At 35.6% G+C, this 25861-nt stretch overlaps 1 protein-coding gene across 1 annotated transcript; it reads right to left on the minus strand.

Annotated features, from left to right (window-relative positions):
- Window positions 1-2152: 2152 nt before the first annotated feature.
- Window positions 2153-25118, minus strand: LOC137388942 (trifunctional enzyme subunit beta, mitochondrial-like). The gene is made up of 12 exons (XM_068075446.1): window positions 24936-25118; window positions 24484-24661; window positions 24184-24371; window positions 22607-22767; window positions 17180-17302; window positions 16162-16242; window positions 14724-14855; window positions 13234-13361; window positions 9735-9822; window positions 6945-7019; window positions 4990-5154; window positions 2153-2434 (listed from the first exon to the last, which is right to left on the minus strand). The coding sequence occupies exons 1-12, from the start codon at window positions 24985-24987 to the stop codon at window positions 2399-2401; spliced, it is 1407 nt and encodes a 468-aa protein (XP_067931547.1). The 5' UTR covers window positions 24988-25118; the 3' UTR covers window positions 2153-2398.
- Between the last annotated feature and the right edge of the window lie 743 nt (window positions 25119-25861).

Consider the following 25861-nt stretch of genomic DNA (forward strand, 5'->3'; position numbering starts at 1 on the left):
GCACTCTTACTAGTGTGTGAAGCAATACTAATCAATAAGTTCATAGAACTTGAAAACACAAAAACTAAAAGAGAAGGTCACAGGACAGAGCCCTGGGAACTCCCAATGTAACATTCAAAAAGGTAGACGTTGCCCCCTCCACCACCCCTCGGATAAAAGTTTGCTATCCATTTGACTATGTTAGTGCCGATATTCGATTCAAGTAATTTTTTATTAGCAAATTGTGAGGCACTTTGTCAAAAGCTTTAGAGAAGCCAATGACCACGGCATGTACCACAATATTATTAATAACCATTTTCATGATGTCATCAGTGGTTGTTGTTAATTGTTTAGTGCAAGAGTGACCTTTCCTAAAGCCATGCTGGTTCGAACTCAAGTCACTATCTAGATGTTGGTTAATGTTACTAAGCAGTATGCGCTTGAGTAGCTTGCAAGAGATACATGTCAGCGAGATCGGCCTATAGTTACTGGGATTTTTTCTTTCTCATTTCTTAAAATTAGGGACAACATTAGCTGTTTTCCAAATATTTGGCAATTCACCAATGTATAGCGAATACCGACAAATAAGAGCCAGTATCTGACCAGTGACTACAACATCAAGATTCAAATCCTGCCTTCTCAATTGATCTGGGGCTTTACCAGGCTTGAGGCCAATGAGCAATTTTTCAACTCCTTTACTTGTAATCTGAATTGTTTGGTTAGCACTCTCCCCACATTCCACTGGATCTGAAACATCCTTTGAAAAAACACTTTGAAAGTACGAGTTAAAAATCTCTGATAGTGTTTGAAGCATTACTAATCGATTAGTTTATATAACCTGCAAAAACAAATATGGTCAAAAATAGAATGAAAATATGAAACAAATTCAACATTGATGTATGTGTTAAAATAGACCAAATGTGTATAACGAGATTCTCTAAAATCATAGGTTACAGTTTTAATGGAGGTGCCTAGTACCTGTAGTAGTACAATTACATGTAATTACAGTCTATTCAATTTATACCTGTTGCTCTGTACGTGTGCCTGCTTGGTGAATCAGTAAAAATCATTATCTAAGTATTGTCTCACACTGTACTGCCGGAGTTGTCCTCTTGGCAATAATTCATGGACCATACGCACTGTAAACTGCTATTATCGCAGGTATGTTGAAAAACATTAAAGCTACCTTTCCCGATATTTCGCTCCACATCCCTGCCACTCTGCTGAAGGGGCACTATTTGGATGATGGTGATTGGTTGTCGCCGATTCCTTAATCTGTATTTCCTTTCATGATAGTTGCTGCGGCCTAGTCTTTCATCATTTTAGTGAACGAATTGTATCATGAGAACACCGCATCACAGACTATTTGACGATGCACACGTGAATGGGTTTGTGATAGTGTGAACGGACCAACACCGATGTAATACGGAGTTAATACTGACATAATGCGATATAGTGTGAACCAGGGAGAATTCTGACTGTTATACCCAGGACATAATATACTTTCATCTGAAACAGTAAACTATTTGTTATCATGATATTACCAGAACTTTCTTCAAACTTTGCAGTTGTGCTCTCTACTAATAAAATTACACCTACCATATGCCTCACTTCCGAATTTCATTCTGACCGATGTACTATACTACAGTGCAAGATTTCTATCAGTTCAACAAGTTTAGTTTGATCAAGTTAGCAAATGTTTCGACGCTATGCAATTTACATTCCAAGTGCACCGAGGGTATGATGTAGCTAGTAATGACCTTCACCTAAATATAATGAATGTTGGAGTTATCGGTGCATGTATGAACAGATTTATTGATAGTTGAGTCTTTTTATCTAGGATATTCTGTAAGCGTTGTTACTAAGGCATGTTCCACTCCTTATCAGGGGGTTGCAAACTCTACTTGGATGTAGTTAATAAAGGTAATAGCCACAATATTCTACTAGCATTGTTTGTCTAGTAGCCCATCTTTAGCTTACTAACATGTTAACTGCTACTAACAGAGATCCCACTTGAAAATCGACTGACTGCAAATTTTCTGTAACCTAGCATAGCAACATGAGAATCTTCAAACTGGAAACCCTGACATTTCTTTCACATTCGATTTTACTCATATGTTGCGCATTTGCTGCTTCAAATCCTCTCTTAACGCTCATTACTTTTGACTTGCTGTTGATGTGGTTTAACCAGTGTATTTATCATACAAAATTCAAAATATTTGACTATAACATTGTGAAAACTTAGACAGCAACAAAAATACGCATAATAATCACTGATACTGGTGATGGAAGATATTAGCCAACCGGAAAGAGCATAATTACTGACTAATGATTGAGAGAGACTATAGTTGCATATAGTGAAGAGAGATGAGTGACTGATCTAGAGGAGGACTGGAATGACTTGTGTGTCTCTAGACGTCTATTCTGGGTACCTCTCCACCACCATTGCGTGACCCTAAAATACAATTATCACCCTGTTTTAAAGCAGCTATCAAGCTTATATGTTTGTGGAAAGTGCAAACAGAATTCTCCGCGTGACAAATCGGAATAGGTTCTCTCACCAACAAGCCTTAGCCAACAAAATCTCTGACATGGTGCAAGCATGGTAGCCCAGTCAAATGCCTCTTAAAATATATCTACCAAGATATGAAGAAGCAAACATGTCATTATTTCATCGAGACATGCTGTCCTAAAACCAGGACTATGGTGCAAATTTGAGACTGACAGCCTTTGTCATTTTTCCACTGTCTTTTCTCTTATGGTCCTTTGAAAGCAAAAAAGGTTTCATAAACTTGAATACTCCAAAACAATATTTTAATTTAAAAAAAAATCAATTTGAAAAAACTTGGGTCCAGTTTTCATTTACATCTGCATTTCCACCCTTATGTTTAAGCTATTGTACCTTACTGAGTTAACCTGGCTGCTCATATGGTTTACAGTAATTTTCTTCATTAGCAAAACATTACAGTGTGATAATGTAATTAGAGATATTATGATATCAAAAAAATGTCCAACTCTCTGCTCAAAGTACATGTAGAGGAGTGAGTAAACGATATTATGAGAAACTACGTCTGCAATAGAATAAAGGCTCTGGAAATATCCTATGAGCTCATGGTTTGTCATTAAGAAAACTGAAATACTATGAACCAACTCTGATATATTGCACCGAGGCAACAAAGTTTAGAAGTTAATGTAAAGCAGACAAGTTGACAAAATGAAAAATAGTCAAAACTAATTTGATTGAACAGCACAGCGGTTTCCAAGAATTAATTGCAGATCAAATGTAGTTTAGTTGTGGCCGAGCATCCTAAACACTGAGTGCTCAAGATGCTGGCAGCTTATCATGTCACCGTGGCAGCATCTCTAATGTAATTGGCTAAAAGAGCAGCAATTCTGTATATTGCTATATCAGATAATTCTGTGAAAATGATTCTCAAACAATTCAAATGATAAATTTTGTTGATTAGAGTGAATACTCTGTTAGGCTGTTCCTCAGCCTACTACATTTTGTTTATAGCGCAAAGTATGAACAACAATTCCTGGTGATAAAGAATGTCAGTAGATCCTTGATGCATGAGCAGACCTGTAACAAACTCACTAGATCACAGTAGGAAAAATCTGTGGCCGAAAGAAAGTTCACCTACGTAATAGGATAAGCTGTACTGCAGCCAAGGGAAATGACTATCACAAGAGTAGATACAAATGTACAAATCTATATATATATAATTATTTCTCCAAGTATGTCGTCTGTGGATCTGTCATTCCGGCTATGGCACGCGCTGATTATTTTAATGATGCGGCCACGCTTTACGATGCCCTTGTTAAAAAATAGTTTTCGTAAGGTTCAATTACTATATCTGGGGTCAAGGTCAATTCTTCTCGCGCGGACAATTACATTGTCTCTGTATTGTAGTAGTCAAAGTTTTGATGGATAGCTTCTGGTAGAACAGTAACCTTTTTTATACACACACACTTCTATGCAAGAATTGTTATTATTAATTCTACATATTCAGGATTTCTATTTTGTTTTCTCAATTCATATTAATTGTAACATTACCGAATCATATTTTATTGTAGTCATAGCAAAACCGACTTAATTTAGCTATTACTTGCTAATTACTTCACATTAAAATATAAATCTTTTTATAATCGTTTTATTATTTTCAATTTCTTTGAACTGCACAAACTATTTTCCTCATGATATGAAGTTTAAAAGTTGTTTGACCAAGTTTGAAAACCTTTACAGTTGTTTTGATTTTCTCTCTTAATTTATTTCAACTACACAAAACACTTTTCTCATGATATGTAGTTTAAAAGTTAGAATGGCAAATGTTGTAATATGTTAAATACAAATCTATATTCGGACCAAAGACTTCTTTATTACCCGGGCAACGCCGGGTAGCACAACTAGTCAACTATAAAACCGAACCAGTAACCTCCCATAACTTAAGTTTCAGGCAAATGATTATTATGAGCTAAAAAAAGACCTGAGGCATCTGAGTCGAGCCACAGCTGTGCGTTATAACGAGAATTGATAGTGATATAGGATTGCAGCGAATAATAACTACAGCAGTCACGTTTACAGAGCTTCACGATATGGAGATTTAATTGCTTGTTGGCAACTTTTGAGGTAGACGATTTGAAAATCGCCAATACTTAAAGAGATATCGCCAATCATAAAAAACAACATAATCACACCTGACAATTTTCAGAGTGAGTGATACTGGAACTAAAACACCCGAGCCTGAATCTATGGCCTTCATTCAGACGCGCATTCATAAAATAAATGTTTCTAATTATCACGAACGCAAAAGAGTTTCTTTTAAAATCAAAATATAAAAAATTTTAACAAAAATTTATCTTCATTTACATAATAATATGGTGATATATTATTACGACTGATCTATCTGTAATATAGAATTGTCCCGTGATTTTTAAAAAGTCGCGAAGCTTTACATTTACACATAGAAATTGGCTATACGAGGTAAAGTGCTAGACTCAAGCACTCACAAGGCCTCCGGCAGCACAGGCAGCCACAACTCCAAACTGTCCATCTTCCTTTCTCAATCTTTTAGCTGCAGTCTGTACAAGCCTCACTCCAGTAGCGGCGAAGGGATGGCCAATAGAAAGGGAGCCGCCCCAGAGGTTAAACTTGGATAAGTCGGGAGCACCATACTACAAACATGCGAATCAACAATATCACTAACAAAATGACATGGAGAGACTTAGCTTTGCCAATGTTTTCAAAGAATATACTGTTAAACCACTATTCGCATGTCATGTATTTTCCAAATAGCTGATGAGAATTTTGGGAAATTTAACCCTTTCATGAGCAAAACGGATGTCGCCTATATTATTCACTCTCCTTCCGGCGGAGCGACATTAAACCTTTTAGATACAAGAAATCTGCTTACTTACCTCCAACTTGTCAAAGATTTCTTAACAAATATGTATTAGGAAGCTAAGAAATACTTCTACCAGTTGATATTTATTGCTTGCAATCGACCTGCGATGTTATAATAGCCTGTGCCCTGCTTTGCAATTTGTTGGAGCTTTCAAATTTTCATTTTATTTTAAATTTGAAGGCATATTTTTATTTTATAACTATATTTAACAATGTAGCATAAAAGCTCATTGTAATCATTGATATGTTTGCTACAGTTTGCAGCCGAAACTGGCTTTTTATGTGCAATAGATGAGGAGTTATGAGGGTCGATCCTTTGTAAACCGAGTTGGAATAACTACAAGGATGCTATCAAATAATGTTTTACAAATCTTCAAATTAATAAGTTATGTAGTAATAAGCTATTAAATGCTACAAGTATATATATATATTCAAGAACAAGTGACATAAACAAACCATACTTATAATGCATGCAGAAACAAATTTGCTTGGCCAGTTGTGTTTTGATGGCTGCTTTGGAACGATTTCTTTTTCTGGCTGTTCAATACCTTCAACGATGTCTTCTGGCCTCAACTATTCTGCACTACTCAACTAGTTAGTACTAATGTTCAAACAATTTTCTTGGCAGAGCAAAACTTTTACATTTTCCATTTCGCACAAATAATGATAAACTATTAGCCGCAAGGGCGTTAAGGACAACTGTTAGCCTAAACTAGTCATTGATATACCATCATGAATGTAAACCGTTTTTCACACACGTTGAAGTATCAAGACGGTGTTAAACAAAAAGGTACTATTAGCCTGATACAGTTATTAATTATTTATATGGTGTTGCTTTTAAAGTTTTAACGAAAAAAAACAAAAAAATCTTCGGAGTTGGAAAATGGACTTTGATATGAACAGAAACAACGAAAAAATTAATTGTTATTGATGTAACCGAGCCATTATTTTGTATGATTTTGCAGACAATTTTCTACTAATCACTTTCTATTCTGGGTTCGTTAAGATCAAATGTCAAATTTGCAGTCAAATAGAGGCGGTTTTCAGATTAAGGTGGCGTTCAATTAGAGGTTTAACAGTAAGCGCCTAGAGAGGGACAGGATCATGGAGCCTTGCTAATAACGATCCTTCCCTATAGCAGATGTAACGATACTGAGAATTGTCACAAAACTAATTCACTTAATGCGTGAAACTGAAAAAAGCTTACCCACTAAAGGGTTAAGCATATAGCTATGGAAGCATCAGAAAACTGTTGATCATTATAAATGGTTTAACATATGATAGGTTACAATAAGCAAATGCTTGCCTTATAAGAAATTGTTCAGTGTATTTAAAACTATGTTTATAGGATTTGCTCAGTTCTCAGTGATGATAGTTCTCTGACAGTAATTGTCAGTCACCATATAGAAGACAACTCCTAGTTTACGAAGATGTGTGAGATTAAGCAAATATTTATTTCGTACGCAACTTTAAGATAGATATTTTCTAATATTTGTATTTTTACCCCTCTAAGAAATTGGAAAACACCCTAAATCAAATATTACATAAAAATACAACTCACCTTTGCGGGCCTATTCATCTCATTTTGAGCAAACCAGTCTGAGTCTAGAGCCTTAAGGTTGGCTAATATCTGTCCCTAAAAAATAAATAAACACACAACAATAATAGGATACGAAAATCATCAGTTCTCGTTGTGTACCGTATGCTACAATGTGCTACAACTTGGTAAGGGGCCTCACCGCAGTCAAATGCTGAAAAGTCCAGCCTTCATCTATGTTCAAAACTAATGACAATAAAAATGCTATATACACATGCAGATGGTGTTAAGAAAAACTCTAGACTAGATAAACTCACATACTAGATAACCCATGTGGTACATCCAAGAAACAAATCATTTTCAACAATAAAAATATTTAAATCTATGTCCACTTATTGATCCTTGAGTTAAACTTGAGAGCATAAACTTGACAACAACATGAGAGACGAGGATAGACAAAGTTACTACAAAATTAAAAAAAATTAAAAAAAATTAAAATATTCCAGGTGGTGTTAAAAATAACTTACATCTACTCAAACAGTAAAATGGCATTGTAGCAATAGCTTTCTAAAGTCCTTTCTGTTCAGAATAACCTTAAAACTGCACTATCTCTCTTTCCTTAAAGCCTATTATATACACACTGTATAGTATATTCCCTATTAAATACAGACTGTATAGTATATTCCCTATTATATACACACTGTATAGTATATTCCCTATTATATACAGACTGTATAGTATATTCCCTATTATATACACACTGTATAGTATATTCCCTATTATATACACACTGTATAGTAAATTCCCTATTATATACACACTGTATAGTATATTCCCTATTATATACACACTGTATAGTATATTCCCTATTATATACACACTGTATAGTACATTCCCTATTATATACACACTGTATAGTATATTCCCTATTATATACACACTGTATATTATATTCCCTATTATATACACACTGTATAGTATATTCCCTATTATATACACACTGTATAGTACATTCCCTATTATATACACATTGTATAGTATATTCCCTATTATATACAGACTGTATAGTATATTCCCTATTATATACACACTGTATAGTATATTCCCTATTATATACACACTGTATAGTACATTCCCTATTATATACACACTGTATAGTATATTCCCTATTATATACACACTGTATAGTATATTCCCTATTATATACACACTGTATAGTACATTCCCTATTATATACACACTGTATAGTATATTCCCTATTATATACACACTGTATAGTATATTCCCTATTATATACACACTGTATAGTATATTCCCTATTATATACACACTGTATAGTACATTCCCTATTATATACACACTGTATAGTATATTCCCTATTATATACAGACTGTATAGTATATTCCCTATTATATACACACTGTATAGTATATTCCCTATTATATACACACTGTATAGTACATTCCCTATTATATACACACTGTATAGTATATTCCCTATTATATACACACTGTATAGTACATTCCCTATTATATACACACTGTATAGTATATTCCCTATTAAATACAGACTGTATAGTATATTCCCTATTAAATACAGACTGTATAGTACATTCCCTATTATATACAGACTGTATAGTATATTCCCTATTATATACACACTGTATAGTATATTCCCTATTATATACACACTGTATAGTACATTCCCTATTATATACAGACTGTATAGTATATTTCCTATTATATACAGACTGTATAGTATATTCCCTATTATATACATACTGTATAGTATATTCCCTATTATATACACACTGTATAGTATATTCCTATTATATACAGACTGTATAGTATATTCCCTATTATATACAGACTGTATAGTATATTTCCTATTATATACAGACTGTATAGTATATTCCCTATTATATACAGACTGTATAGTATAATTATTCCCTATTATATACAGACTGTATAGTATATTCCCTATTATATACAGACTGTATAGTACATTCCCTATTATATACAGACTGTATAGTACATTACCTATTATATACAGACTGTATAGTATATTCCCTATTATATACAGACTGTATAGTTCCTATTTATACAACCTTTACATGTTCAGTTTTTGTAGATATAAGAGGTTACAATATCGGTAGATAGAACTGAGTTCGATTTCAACAAATGAAAACAGGGTTCAATTTCAACAGATAGAAACAGGGTTTAAATTCAGCTGGTATAAACAGGGATCAAATTCAACAAATCGAAACAGGGTTCAAACTCAGCCGGTAGACACAGGGTTCGATTTCAACAAAAGAAAACATGGATCGATTTCAACAGATGAAAACAAGGTTCAACTTCGACAGATAGAACCAAGGTTTAAATTCAGCCGGTAGAAACAGAGTTCGATTTCAACAAATAGAAACAGGGTTTCAAAGTCAACAGGCAGAAGAGGGTTCCATTTTTGTAGGTGAATATGCAAGTAAACATTAGACCAGAAATATTGTTGTTTAATTCAATGAAGTGCAATAGCTCCACGCGCCAATCTTCAAAGACTACTTGGCTACATATGATAGGATCAAGTTTTAAAAAAGGCGGAACCGACAGAACATACTGAGAGAGGGAAACGATGGAACAAGAGAGCAGAGAAGCAGGTATATCACATGAATATATCACGTATTATATAGTCAGACAGACAGAAACGCAAACAAAATAGAAATATGGGAAAATACTTAGATGAAATAAAAGAGAAGAGTTACAACCAAAATACTAACAGAGAGCTGGTCACAAAGCACAAGTACAAACAGTAAATACTTACAGCAAAAGCTTCATGGAATTCAAACACATCTATATCTTTCAGTTCAAGGCCAGCTTGATCTAGGACCTTAGGCATTGATCTGGCTGGGCTGAAAAAATACTCATTTTAATATACAAGTATATATATAAGAATATTATTAATATCAATTCTCAACATTATAGAACATTATTAATAATTTAGATAGAAACACTTCGATAATACTAAAGTTGCGAATACTGTCAGGATTTCAACATTTATTAGGAATTAGCTTCACCTCAATCTAAAGCTAACACTCATGTAGAAACACAAAAGACTAGATTCTCCAGCAATACATGGGAGATGCCATTAAAATGCCATCAAGAGATGCCATCAAACGTTTTATGGTGTGTATTTTCATGAAATTGTTCAAAAGGTGTTGTTTCCTTATGTTTAAACTGTAAAAATATCATCCAATTTTAGAGTTATTCAAAGACACAAAAAAATGGCGAACACAACATAACAGTGACAAACCCAGCCACTGACAGACAGCTAAAATTAACTTTTGATAGTCGGAATTAACTTTCAAAAAACTTGAAAAATTTCCATTCTAATGATATGGAAATTAGCTAGCGTTACTAAATTTTTTCATTTTATAAAATTTGGAAAAAAATTTGAAAACTGCACCCAAAATGCAGGAGATTATTGGCTATACATGTAACAAAAAATAGTATTACACATGTTTTGTGACCTCTCATGTAAGCCATGTCCACCATAGTGAGCACTGAAACCGTGTCATCATAGTAACTTTATTATTTTGTACTACGTAAAACACGTTTCCATCAAGCACCACAAGGAGTTATGAGTAGGATAATAGAAATTGTGTGATTGATGTTCTTTTGTATTATTTGGAGCTTACAATGGGGAGCTTCTTTAAAAGTTTGTACAAAACAAAAGTGTTTCATTGTCAAAAGCAACAGTCAGCAAGTGTTAGTGGTTGCGATGTAAAATCAAATGAACTGCACGACGGCAGCAAGCTGCTGAGAGCGGCTTGCTGACTTTAAAGAGTTAATTATCTGTATGTACCCGCAACTGTGACATATCTAGAGAAAATGAGGCAAACTTGTTAGTAAATTTTTTTATAAAAGCACGAATATTTGAAAACCCTGTTGATGAGGCTAACCAATGACTATTAGACAAAATCATGATGAAACTCATAAGAGTCACTGACAAGCCAACTGTTGACTAGGTGCTTGTGATACACCAGCAGTGTAATAGACCAACTGTTGACTAGGTGCACTAGGTGCTTGTGATGCACCAGCAGTGTAATAGACCAACTGTTGACTAGGTGCACTAGGTGCTTGTGATGCACCAGCAGTGTAATAGACCAACTGTTGACTAGGTGCACAAGGTGCTTGTGATACACCAGCAGTGTAATAGGCCAACTGTTGACTAGGTGCTTGTGATGCACCAGCAGTGTAATAGACCAACTGTTGACTAGGTGCACTAGGTGCTTGTGATACAACAGCAGTGTAATAGGCCAACTGTTGACTAGGTGCTTGTGATGCACCAGCAGTGTAATAGACCAACTGTTGACTAGGTGCACTAGGTGCTTGTGATACAACAGCAGTGTAATAGGCCAACTGTTGACTAGGTGCTTGTGATGCACCAGCAGTGTAATAGACCAACTGTTGACTAGGTGCACTAGGTGCTTGTGATACACCAGCAGTGTAATAGGCCAACTGTTGACTAGGTGCACTAGGTGCTTGTGATGCACCAGCAGTGTAATAAACCAACTGTTGACTAGGTGCACTAGGTGCTTGTGATACACCAGCAGTGTAATAGGCCAACTGTTGACTAGGTGCTTGTGATGCACCAGCAGTGTAATAGACCAACTGTTGACTAGGTGCACTAGGTGCTTGTGATACACCAGCAGTGTAATAGACCAACTGTTGACTAGGTGCACTAGGTGCTTGTGATACACCAGCAGTGTAATAGGCCAACTGTTGACTAGGTGCACTAGGTGCTTGTGATGCACCAGCAGTGTAATAAACCAACTGTTGACTAGGTGCACTAGGTGCTTGTGATGCACCAGCAGTGCAAAGGTGATATTCCAGTTCTTTGATGTCCATCATATGTCAATTAGTTGATTCCGTGCAAAGTCAAGGGTATTTTTTCACATAGTCAAATAAAACTATTTCCTTCGGCGGGTATCTGGTGGATGGAATTTAAATGAGCTCAGCCTTTTCTGACCATTAGAAAAAGTTTTTGTTGACAAGTAGATATATAAACACTGATATAAACATTTTTTCAGCGTTGAGCTTGTGATGCCCTTGACATTACTTACAGAGTATTTGACACTCACTTGAAGCACGTTTACATGCATCCCGATTCATTTGTGAATCTTGTTAGCTAATAAAACTACGACCTATTTGTGATGCAACTGAGTATGACCAGAGAGAGTGAAAAGCAATGCTGGAAATTACCTTGACCAGATAAATTTAGCAGCTACTCACCTCGTGAATATTTATAGCGACATAATTTATAACTTTAATAAATTTTATCAAATTCTATGAGCATTTATCAAACTGTTTTGTAGGCTGTTTGAGAGGTGCTCTTAATCCTTTAGCTGGCCAAAAGCCCGCAAAAACAACCAAAAATCGTGTTATTTACTTTTGAAAACTCAACAAAATTGGCATTCTATAAACATATATAGTTCAAACTGAAATTTATTTCTATTAATAAAACCTTTTGTACATAAACATTCATTTACAAGTGTACTACTACAAAAAGGCTATGGCTATGTACAATTGTCTATGTATGAAATGCTTGGAAGCATTCCTTTCGACAGAGCCCAACGCCAGTAGCGTCATCTTCGTCCGAGTTACCATAACGATCACTTTTCTCCGTATATTCAAAGTTTTCAGAGTTTACATCACTACCATCATCTGAATTATTATCATACTGATCAGACAAAAGACCACTAATGATCGCGGGATCATATAAATTTTTATTTTTTTGTTGTGAATGTTGAGCCGTATGTTGACTGGTTTTTCCAACTTACATTTTTTCAAAGGAGTCGCGATTTCTTTAGCTTTTCACACACAGCAACGCCTCTCAGATGATCGTTTCCTATTTTAATTCATCGACTAACATCTTGCCGATAATATTTAAAATTTACTAGTGTTTTTATTCTTTTTTTATTGTTACTAGGCGACAGCTTTATAAACGTCTATCGAAAGCAACAGAAAACTTGTTTCCCACGGAACCAATAAACGACATTTTGGTCGTTTCCCCAGCCAAATGGTTAAAATTGTGCCACATATTCACATCAAAATATGTAAACTGTTGACCAATTCTGACTGAAAAAAAAATACAATCTAGAGTTCTTCACAGGAGACTGACAACCCCGATAAGCACGGCATTGTTTGCTCCAATAACATGATTTCAGGTTGAGAAACATGACTGGATCATGTTCAACCCTGAGAAGCCAATCTGGTTCTAGCAGAATATACGTGTGAATGAGCATTGAGAAGACAACTACCCGAGGAGAAGTTGATCCTTAGGGTCCATTGCAGTGTAAGTGAAGTTTCTGAGATATGCTAGAGGCTTATAGCCAAGTCTCTTTGCTTTCTCTTCTGTCATAACAAGGCAAGCAGAGGCCCCATCGGTCTACAAAGACACGAAAAGGCAAGCCATAAGCCAGTTGGTGACTATTAGACTTGGTTATTAGACTTCATTCCATGTGAAGACCATCTGCTTTACCAGGAACTTTTGACCACACCCCACATATGTATACAAAGCATGAGTAAAACTAATCAAATGTAACAACAGTGACATTATCATATGAGATATGTGTGTAGGTATTAAAAAGTAGTATAGAATGATACTAGCATACGGGGAGTTCAGAAATTATTCACTAAGTCATGCATTAAACTGCAGTAAACCTGGAGTAATATCCTTCGCTGGTAAACTCACTGATAACTTATCATTAACAACAATTGCCAATATTACTATCAGTGTAACTGCTGTTTACTAATGTGATGATAGTTGAGACATCAAGAGGAAAACCTTGATAAAAATTAAGTGCTAATATTCATGTTCTAAGTCACACAGGTTGATGGTGTACCGAGCTATTCAGGACATGATTCCTAGTTTTACTGGTAACATATGTGAGAGATATCACAACTAAATTTCTGTAATTACTTTGTGATTAAAGAAAAGGTTACTAATTTATCTATATATAAATATCAAAGTATGTCCTCCGGTGTGTCCAGCTAGAGTTATTAAAATTTGGCGATGACAGATTCACTTCATACTGGAATTGATCTCAAAACCTTCCTTCCACCAGACAATATCCTTACCGATTGAGCTACTCAAGAAGCAATGCTTCATTAGGCGATATGCGTCATTATGTGGGCTGAAATACAGATAGCCACTGGACTACGAACCGCTCTAAAGCTTGCTCTCACTGCTCTTATTAGTAAGTTAAACAAATACTAGTGTACTCAAATTAGTCATTGGTGATGTGCCAGGCTTATGGCAAGTGGCAGGCAACTACATTACCTGACACTGTTTATCAGCTGTTTTTAATACCAGTGCAAAGCCGGACATTCGGCTAGTATTATTATGATAATTATACTTATAATCACTAAAAAGGGCAATGTGTTGCTGACTTCAACACACATCAATATATACTGTATTTTCATATTTTAAAAGTGCTATCTTACCTCAAGGTTATTAAACCCAATGACTTTATAAATATTGTGCTAAATGTTTTGCTGAAACACTGATGTGACAGTCAATCATCCTGAACAGAGAATGATCAGAGATCTAGTCTAGCTACTTGTTCTGTCAAAAGAACTAACTCATCACTTTTAATAGATCTACTAGCAAACGCAGAACAGTTTTACAATAAATATTCTAAATAAATAACAATTCTCGCTAAGATATAGCGAAAACATTAATGTCTTCCAATGTAATAAATACAGAACTATGACTAGCTTCTTTCATTAAATCACTTGACTCACTGACCAGAAATGATGAGTTGGCAGCTGTAACTGTTCCATGAGGTTTGATGAAAGCTGCTTTCAAACTGGCCATCTTCTCTAGAGGAGTTGGCCTTATTCCATTATCTTTGTCAACAGTCTCATCTACTCCTGGCACCTGTGGGGGGGGTGTCAAGATAACTTTGTGAATTTACTGACATGTGCTTCAGAGGACAGCTAATAATGACCTTCAGCAAAATCTCAAGGACAGCTAAAACTTATTTAGAACGAGTGATTCAAGGAAAAAAGGCTAAATTATTAACTCAGATACACATGAAACCTTGAGAGTTCTGAAGGCTCTAGAAACTATACAAACTGTACAAACCATGAATTCTAATCTTTAGACCATAGCTATCTGTTTCTACACATAGCATCGTGTCCACCTTTGTGCTACATATACAGAGTGTTTCATGCAATAAAGAATCATGTAATTCCCACAACTGCATCAATTGCAACTAAATACAGACTATTTAGCCAAACATGAAAACCATAGTATAACTTATTAAAGCTATAATCATATATAAGATAAGTTTTGTATGGTCTCTATCCTTTTAAGCAAATACACACTTATAGACAGACTTCCAGACAGCTAATCTAGACAGCCAGAAACCAGAAATCTTAGACAGCTAAATTTACTCAATTATAGTTGATCGTCATATCGAAACTGCAAAGAGTTCAAGGGCAAATACACCACCAAGGAAATGCTAAATTTTTGTTAACTTATTCTTGTCGCTTATATCTGCCGATGTACAAGATCGAATCTTTCAAGGTTATTCAAAATTAATTTTTGTAGTAGAAATTTTTTAAGCTTAAATTTCAAATTAAACCAAAAACTTTTGTCGGGTATAATAGCAAACAGAAATCAACAGCCATGGCAGAGCTGACAGAGCGCAGAGTTTCATACAAAACAGATACCACTCACTGCAAATAACTCTTTGAAAATTGAATCTTTCATTCTAATCGCCAAAGAAAAAGCGATGTAAGAGAAGCGCCCTTAAAAGTATCGAATCTTCGTTGCCTTGCGGAATATATGTGACAAATGTTGAATAAGCAATCTTCAAGGCTTGTCAACTTAATGATGGCGGGTCGTACATTGACATGTGACAGCAACTAACGACTGATGTTTCAGTTACTGATAGCAAACAACGCCTCTAAATGTATTGGGTGTTCAAGATGTTTGCTTTACTAATTTGCCTCACTAAATCACTCACCCGCCATAAATATATAAATTATAACATTTACCACAGATATAAAATGTCGTAACAGAAATGCATCTTGGGATTAGCAGCGTTGGGTGCTTTGGGTGCCAGCGTTAAGTTGATGTCTAGTTAATACTGTGAATAAGGAACTATACTAGTGCCATGAAAATATGTTGAGTAAAAGTGTATATGCAATGGGATAAATAGCACAGCCTGAGAACTGACCTTGACCGGAATGACATCATCGAGGAGTCCTTCATCTTGGGCTTTCTTGGCTAAGGAGTGAGATCGGAAGGCAAAATCATCCTACACAACATTATATATGTGAATGATGTATATACTGATTACACTTGTGCTACACACACCTACTGTACTCATACAAACTGACTATACATGTGGTGTGGTATATACACCTATTGTACACATACAAACTGACTGTACACGTGGTGTGGTATATACACCGAACATGCATGTGGTAAAACATTTTCAAATTTCCACGTCCCCAAAAAGAAGTAGGCTTACAATGCTTATGATGTAAATACAACCTGGCAGAGAGCTGAAGGGATCATATGAGCAGCATACCCTACTTGACATATGCTGCTTCATCAAGTGCTCATTAGAAAGGTAACTTATCTACCCCAAATTTCTTAACAAAACCTGACCAACCCTCCTGTAGACTGAGATCCATCCCTTGCAATATCCCCATGAAATGGTAACCCTGGCAGATTGTACAAAAATATGAATAAAATTCAAATAAACCAGAGAGCTGGAAAAAAAAGACTTTCAGGTGTAGAGGCTTACTATGTGGCTGGCAGCCGATCAGCTTATTGACTAAAACAATCATTATATCTGCTGACACCATGGGATTGGTAACCACATAGCTATACCAAACTGGCCATCCCTAGTCTCCTAACAATTATCCAGACAGATGGCTCTTTATCTCCCTGCCTGATTGTATCAGTGCTATAACTCCTCTACATACATCCTCAAACTATTAACGCTATGAGTTGCCTGCAGTGAAGATCTGATATTAAAAGTATGTATCTTATCGTGTCCCTGTATAATCAGCATTCTCAAGAACAGAAAAATCAATAAAAATACAGCGGATAAATCCTACTTTAACCCGTTCTTGTCATGATTAATGGCTGCAAGGTAACTACTCGAAGAGTTGTATAATTTTACATACTGTCCAATCAAGAAGCGCTGATCACCGTTCTCTCACTATTTTTATGCTTGCACCCACCTGTTCTTGTCTTGAGACCTCAAATGCTGCCGCGAGTCTGTCAGCGGAGTGACCCATCACCTCATTGGTTGAGAACTCAGCAACGGCTGGCAGCTCTGGGTTCCATACAGATGGATTCAGGACCTGATAGAATATGCAAAAGATCCCCTTGAAGTCTACTATATGTGAAAAAAGATGGCAGTCAGCAGGTCCACATCAACCACCAGCTTGTGTCTGACAAACTTTGTCTCCATAGCCTTCTAGTTATAATTTCATAAATACTATGATCTTTTTGTAAAAAGGTTTTAGCTTCTGTTAGGTTGTTTGCTGACAAAGCCCTTCTAGAGGAACCATACTAGGGATGGTATTTGTGGTTTGGAAATGTGTTTTCGACTATCGTTGGAGTTGTCCCACTCCCAGCTATCGAATTACCAATGAGCAGACAGAGTTCACCGATAGTTATCGTGTGACTTAGCAGCTGGTAAAACTATCGTATTATCGTGCCTGAAAATATCAAGGATTGTGGGAATGAATAAGAAAAGCTGCAAAAAACAGCAAACACTACAAGCAAACTCGGATAACTCAAACCTCACGGGACTGAACAAAAGTGATCAAGTTATCAGGGCGTTTAAGTTATCAGAGCACTTTCACAAGTCCATGTATTTATTAGTAGATAAATGTACATATACAAACTATATATAAATCAAATGCATAGATAGCTTGTTGCAAATTAAAAGGCTTCTACTGTAAATTTTTAAAAAATCTCATCAGAAAGTATAGACTTTTCTATCACTTGAGATTGGTTTGTTGTTTTAAGTGATGTGATTGCCAGGACGTTTTCAGATCAAAATTGGCAAAATTTGATTGCTGTTGAAATGCTCAGAAGAAAAGACATCTTGTTCTTTTGAGCGTTTTAACCAAGATCAAGCTTGCCGATTTTTCTATTTTTTTATTCGAAGAATAGCTCACTTTTCCTTGCTTTCGAAGGGCCATTGCTAAGCAGAGTTATTAAAATTTGATTTTTGCAAACCTTTAGAAAAGTTGTTAACAAAACTATTTTGCCGATGATGGTAATAACTACGCCTCGGAACTACTAAAAGTTGGGGTTTATCTTTATGGCTTGGAATAAAGTGATATTCTAAAGCAATAACAACCGTCGCAGTAGCCATTGGGCAAAAAACTGTTCAAGTTAACCATGTGGTCGAGCTATCCGAGGGCGAGTTATCCGAGTTTGACTGTATCAGCAAAATGATCGGGTTATATTCTTTTTTGTTATTCGATAACAATATTTAAGTTTCGGATGTTTTGATGGGCTAAAAATAAGCAACATATCCATATCGAGAAAACAACTACCGACCATTGCAGTGGATTATTGAGCTATCGTGCAACCCTAAACCATACACAAAAATTTGGAAACTATCTCACATTAACTACTTCGATAAGCAGATTTCATTTCCAATAGATCATCATGGCTATTAGGAGACTGAAAATGCAAAGAAAAATCAAACCATACAATTTGTCAAGTGGTATATTTAAAAGTGGTATATTTAAAAATATTTACATATTTGCTGAAATAAATATTTTCCGCTTAAAGAATAGAGAAAGCATAATATTATTATGCTTTATTAGTTATCTTGAGGTGTTGACTGATGTTCTAAAGAACGAATCAAGGAGATTGACCTACTAGAAGCTGAGATATAGCCAGCAAAACACAGGTCTACCTAATAACGAATCAGAGGAAAACCCTTCGAAAATCCCGAAAACTGTGACGCATAAAATCGACTTAATGGTCATGTGCCGGAGTTGCGCACCCTTACCGCCGTTATGTATAATGATTGTTTTGGCTACGAGATGTGAAACGCTTCTCGCGATAGTAAATAATTTACATACTAGCTCTGGTTTCTCAGAAAAATCAACCAAACATTGTGTGGTAAAGGCATTTGCCCACAACCCCTCGCCATGATTTTTCAAAGCAGAAGAGCAGATTTTGACTATTGTGCTTCAAATTTTAACTCGATCTCCACGGATATGCTCCGAAGATCATCTGTTCAACGAACGGCCCGTGTATAGTCTATATGCAATATCCACGAATTGCAGTTTGTTTAGAATAAGAAATAGGAATGAGACTTTTTGTTCCTTCATCATTTTTTTACTGTGTATCTACTGCAGCATTCTTCTACTGTGTATCTACTGCAGCATTCGGTTGATTTTCATGATTATCGTCACTATTAACAGACTGGAAGTTCACTACAGCCATAATCTTAAAAAGACTAACTTGACCGTGCTGCTCTTGCTATAAGAAAAGAAAACGATAACTTTTGCTTTGATTTTTCTATTGATCTATTATCTTATCTATGATTATTTTTTATGATTTATATAATATTCATAATGCATATTATACAAAATAATAATATAACTGCGTATAGAATAAATGATGTAACTAATATAATTTGTAGAAAATTCCAAATGATAACCGAGATTGATGATTAATTTAATTGATTCCATTTATTAGCTATAGTTGAAAAAATCTGAACAACGCTAAAGATGAGTCTGAATAGGGAAGCTAAGTAGGAGAACAACAAAACTGAGCTGAACTAGCAAGATAGCGAAATGTTGCGAAATAATAGATGCGTGTAATTATTTTATGCTAAAACTAATCTACACGTCAGAGAGACTGGTTCGGAATTCTAGGAGCGATGATTGTTAGGCCCAATTTGATTGTTCTATACTTCCAAGGATTAAACCAATTAAAACGCCGTGATTGTTATAGGAGAGCGCATTAGTTGGCTTAATTGACCAATGGCACACAAGTCGATTTCATACGTCATATATTGATGATTACCAAAACACTTATGTTTTTTGGTAGACCTGTGTTTGGCTGGCTATATCTCAGCTTCTGGTTGGTCAATCTCCTTGATTCTTTTTTTAGAACATCAATCAACACCTTAAGATGAATAATAAAGCATAATAATATTATGCTTTCTCTATTCTTTAAGATTTAAATAGAAAAATAAAAAAACTAATATTTTATATATATAAAATGTAAAAACTGCACAACTTTTTGAGTAAAATGGTTAGATAAAGTTCAGTTCTCATTTACTATCTAAACCAGTGATGCTGGTTGGCCTATGACTTTCCAAGTACAGGTAGGATAAGAGTCTAGTACAGTGCATACATGTACACAGCGTTAGCTTATGGCCTTAAATGCCTTGCGTCTGTTTTATACTGACAATCACAACAAAAACTGTGTGTTTGTATGAAAAATGGGTACTAGTTTGAGGAAATAGTTTGCCTGTCAAACTATGACACACAAAAACATAAAAATATTATGGAGTCATTAGGATCACTATTGGAGTTATCACTCGCTTAATTAAGGGTACACAACTCCAAATTTTAGATCAAGCGCAGTGGACACCACTATACGACTTTAATTCATTCCTAAATATACATGTAGTAGTTATACAGTTACATGCGTAGAATGAATTAAATTTTATAGAAAATATCATATAAAACGTTAACATGCACAATAAAATTTCACTGTTATTTACTTTTTCACAAATTAGTTTCACTCACGCAATATCCAGCATTTTTACGAAACATGAGGAATGCTGAACTGAGGGAGAGAAAGCATTGTATCTCTTTTAGGCATTGTGGAAGGGATTTCGGCGAATAGCATGTCAGCCTCTCTATTATTTTGCCGTACACAGCACACCGACCGCCAAATTTGCATTTCAATAGACATTGCTGTTGATGTCGTATGGGACATCTAACCCGGGGGAGGGAACAAGAGGGGTGCAATGTAAATAGTTTGGGTATGAAACTTCTACTAACAACTATAGCAAACATAAATAACTTTTGAAACTATTACTGATAAATTCTGGTCATACTTCATTTTTGAGGAAAAACATGAGATAACATGAGATAATATTTTAGAAGTGTGGTCAAGTTAAACCAGCAATCGGAGTGGAGCTTGCCTGTGAATTCAACCAGAATAGCTCCTGTGCTGAATAAAAGAACCTTTGGGACCAAAGAAAAAACTCCTTGACCATATAGAAAAGCAGTACACAGTGTGATAGCCTATGTGCAATGACTCTTTAGTATAGTTAGTGCCATAGAATAAACAATTTAGGAAGTACAGTGCAACCTCAGGATACGATATCCCTGATATACGATTTTTTCACCTTACGAAGTGGAACATGATGATTTTTTCACCTCACCATATGAATTATATTTCACCATCATACGAATTCAACAAAACCTTCGCCCATTTTTTAATTTGGCAGCCAGTGTGCTTATTACGCACCTCAAAATAAGAAAGACGCTGATATGCTGCTCGCCAAAAATATTTTCACAACGCCTGAAAGCGACACGATGACCATGGTCTCTCAGTTCAGCAATTCTCGTGTGTAAAACATAATGTTTTCCCTTTAAAACCAGTAGCAAAGTTGGAGTTGCGATCCATTAAACAGAATGTGAATGGTCATACAACTTTCCTTAACCTGATAACAAAAATTCACTTAATTACGAAAACAGCATCGCTCGGGATTTCTAAGCGAATTAGGTTGAAAAAGGTTCTGAACAAGTTGCTGAAAGTTATAGTAAAAGCAAAGACAGAAACTGATAAGTAATAAAATTTTAGTGATAAAAAGTTGAAATTCAGTAAAATAGTTAATAATACATACTAAAACTTGGCTTCAAGTGTATTTATTTAGTAAGCTGAACTTATTTGAGGTGAATTCAAAGTTTATATTATACGTATGTCTGTTTTGAAGGTAACAACTCCCTACGGTACTTTCTGTACATACTACATTATAATGTTACATTTTATTGCAGATCACAACCACTAAATACAATAAAGTTACTGTTGGTAACTATAGTTACTAAGGTTAACATACTATTTTGTTACTAATTTTTAATATGTAAAGCACGTAGATAAAATTTTGACGATTTTTACCAGAGGATGTTTTCATTATATAATTACTATAGTTTCTGTACCCCTACATACGATTTTCTCACCATACGATGCCAACCCTGGAACGGACCAAAATCGTATCCTTGAGGGTGCACTGTATACGGTAGCCTGTATGGGCTTGAACATTATTACCTAAGGCGCCATTGCATATATAAAGGTTTTTCTACAGTTTCTATGTCTAATACAGTCGTACCTCGACATACGAGCTTGATGCGTATGTCAAGGTATGACATATGTACCAAGAAGGAATAATACCAACTGTGTTATTTATAATATTGGAGTAATCTATCGTAACACGCTTCCTGATGCAGATACTGATTTGAAGCTGTATTTATGAAAGTAGGAAAAGTAGGAAATTTAAATGAAACATCCTGGAATCACAGACCAGCAGCAAGCCTCTATCAGAGTGTCTCTCAGGTTAGGTATCAACAACTGAGGCTATTTCAACATAGACACTCTTCAGCACTTAAACCTACCTTACTGAACAGAGCCAATTTTTGACCTGTTGTCTTAGCCTTAGTTGACTGGAGCATGATAGCCCTCATCTTCCTGCTGTGGCGGATGGGGACGTCAGACATAAATTCAGTGCCACCCGCGATGAAGTTGTCCACCATACCAGAATTTATATAACCAATGCCTAAGAAAATAAGAATGAAAAATAATGACAGATTCTCAAAAGATTTCTTTCTGAGCTTCAAGTTTGAAAAATAACTGACCAGTTGACTCAATGGAGTTGTTGTCTCTCGCAGTATCTAGAAACGAAATATGACAAGTGAGAGATGTTTAGATGTTTAATGCACAGATAATGTTCAACAGCAAGCAACCATAGACATCTGATTTCTATGCGTACTCTCAGCCAGCTCCGACAAAAAAGTTAATATAAAAACTCATAGACATAGAACTGTTCTACAACAAATTCAGTATTTTTGATGTACAAGGTTGATCCCAGATAGAACTCATAAAAACAATGCCATGTGCGCGCAGAGAGAGGCAATTGCTTTATCATAGTAGTGTTTCAAGTTTCCAGCTGATAAACATATCAGAACTTTAAAGTTAACAAAAATCTTAATTCAAGTTGAAGTTTTGGCCAAAAGTTTGTCGATTAAGTTTCATAAAACTCTCCAAAGTACAAACAATACAATTACAGCTTTCAAACTCAAACTAATTAATAGACAAAGCATTACCTAGCAAAGCATTACCTAGCAAAACATTTTCCTGTAAGAAATAAGTTACAATTTAGCTAATGCTTGACACTAAAGCATACACATGGCAAGTTACAGATATGACATAGAGAGCTTCGCCATAGGATGTGAATATAAAAAACAACAATCAAATGATACAACAAATCAATTTGGGATTAACTCTAATAAAACTGGCAAAAAGATGTAGTTTTCAAACATTTTTCAAAAGACGACGAATGGAAAGCAATTGCGGCATGTTACCCGTATCTTTCAGCCATCCACATTTTTATTATGACAATAAGCCATGGTTTAATGCACAGATATGAGATTAGTTTTTTCTCTACCGGAGCAAAGATACAAGTATGGAATTTACCTGCGCATTATGCTATTGTATGTTACCAAAAAGCTCGAGCGAGCATTGAAACTTGAAAGTTCACCGAAAGATGCAAAAGCGTATACCGGTGCGCTTTGTGCAAAACCTGAACGTCTAGTGGTTAGGTTGCGAGGATCTACTCAGGTTTCCTCTGCTTCACGAGGCTTGAAAACTAATTAATAGAAAATATTTCACTATATAACTGTTTTAATATCTAGCGACTGAACGAGCAACTCAGGAGTGTAGGTCCATGATATAAAGGATTTCTTTAGGTCTTACCAGCTACTCTCTTATAAAACAGTAAAGCTTGTTTTCAAAAACTAAACTTTCATTCATCAGCTAAATCAAAGCATGCAGTGTGCCAAAACACAGGAGAAAAAGTGCGCTTGAAAGTTAGACTACGAACATTGCATCTTTTTTCTTTTTATTATGGATGTTAACATCAATTTACGGAGTAAAAGAGCTGGAAATATAAACATTGTAAATATCAGTCACTCACCAGTGGTTATAGCTTGATTTGATGAGATGCACGCCATTGTAACAGTATGGGCCGGGACACTGTCGGGTATACCTGCCCCCATAGCTGCTTCTCGGGCTATATTGCTTGTCTTTACTTCTTGTATGACAATGCCACCTATCACATAGCCAGCATCAGCAGGATCGAGGCCAGTTCTCTTTAGCAATGCCCTACAAAATATCAGCAATTTACAGAGTTTGATACAAACAGTAAAAAGCTAGCATCCATTTCAAAATTCACCGATATAATTCCGCAAATAGGTAATCTTCAAAGCAATCATACTTATATGCTTCTCTCTGCAAGTCATGGGGCATTAGATTCTTGTACTGTGTGCCTGATTGAAGGAATGGCGTTCGGACAGCCTCTACCAGCACGATGTCCTTCTGACCAGCCTTCTTCAAAGTCTTCGTTGACTTGGAGTAGTGTGCGCATAACAGTCGCTCAGATCGGAAAGCTTTGCCTAAATATTAAATTCATTCACTTGCATTATTTATTTAAAACGGAGAAATACCAAACAAAACTTGAAAATCCGTAACAACAACACAGATGCATCGCTGTGGTTGAACCTGCAATATTTTAAATTTGCAAATTACATCTAGTATAAAAATGCCACCCATGCCAAGAAAGTGTTTCTCTGGCAAAAGTCGCCGGGAGCCTATTATTATCAACAATTACAACAAAAATGTGAAACAATAAAATGCAATGTTTATATTCAGTTCTCATTTTATACATACCTAATAAAGTCTGGAGAGAGGCCGAGTTTTTGAGGCTCGCGAGCGTTGCCATTTTTATACCATTCAATTGAAGAAAAAACAATCAACCTGTTTGCAAGTGATAGTGTAAGAAACGAGAAAGAAAAACAGAGCGGATGCGACAGCAATTGGAATTTGTTTTTGGTGAACAATCACAAGCTAAATCAAAACCGGTACAAAGGTCAACTCTAGTAGCCAGAACAATACGATAGAAATCTCGAATTATATATAGCTAGAACACGAACATGTTATCGAACTAACACCAACCATCGATGGGCGTAGTAACATAACTCTCAGACTAGCGAATGATTAGTTGAGAATAGGCAATGCGTAGGACGGTAGGAGTGAGGCAGCAGTAGACAACTCGAAGCTTCTCTAACTATGCACCCTTTACTACGTTTGTAGGTTGCCACTTGAAGTCTTAAGGGAAAATTACCTTAAGGAAACTTAAGGGAAAATTACCTTCGAGTATATGGACACAGTGATGTAGTGCTACCCTAACACTCCCTAACTAAGTTATGGTTAGAAAATTTATAGTATAAGTATAATTATAGTTAGGATTAAAAAGTTTTAAACTGCCAATTCTCAAGGTATATTATAGCGCTTTTGCAAAGAAACATATCACTGTGAGTTTGAGATATTCTAAAATAAATTTACAATCCTCTCAAAGAAACAAATCCAGAGTAAATGTTGAGGCTGTAGGTGAATACGACGCTGTTAGGAGAGATGCCAATCAAAGAAGGATAAGAATATTTGCCAATTCTCAAGGTATATTATAGCTCTATTTCATTGATTCAAGTACACTATTATCATTATAGTCGACATTCAATGGCCATTCAATATAAAAACAGCATACAGTACAATACAGTGATGTTCATGTAACATGACAAGATTGTGATCCTAATTGA

Source organism: Watersipora subatra, chromosome 2 (assembly GCF_963576615.1).
Source record: "Watersipora subatra chromosome 2, tzWatSuba1.1, whole genome shotgun sequence".
Taxonomy (NCBI): Eukaryota; Metazoa; Bryozoa; class Gymnolaemata; order Cheilostomatida; family Watersiporidae; genus Watersipora; species Watersipora subatra.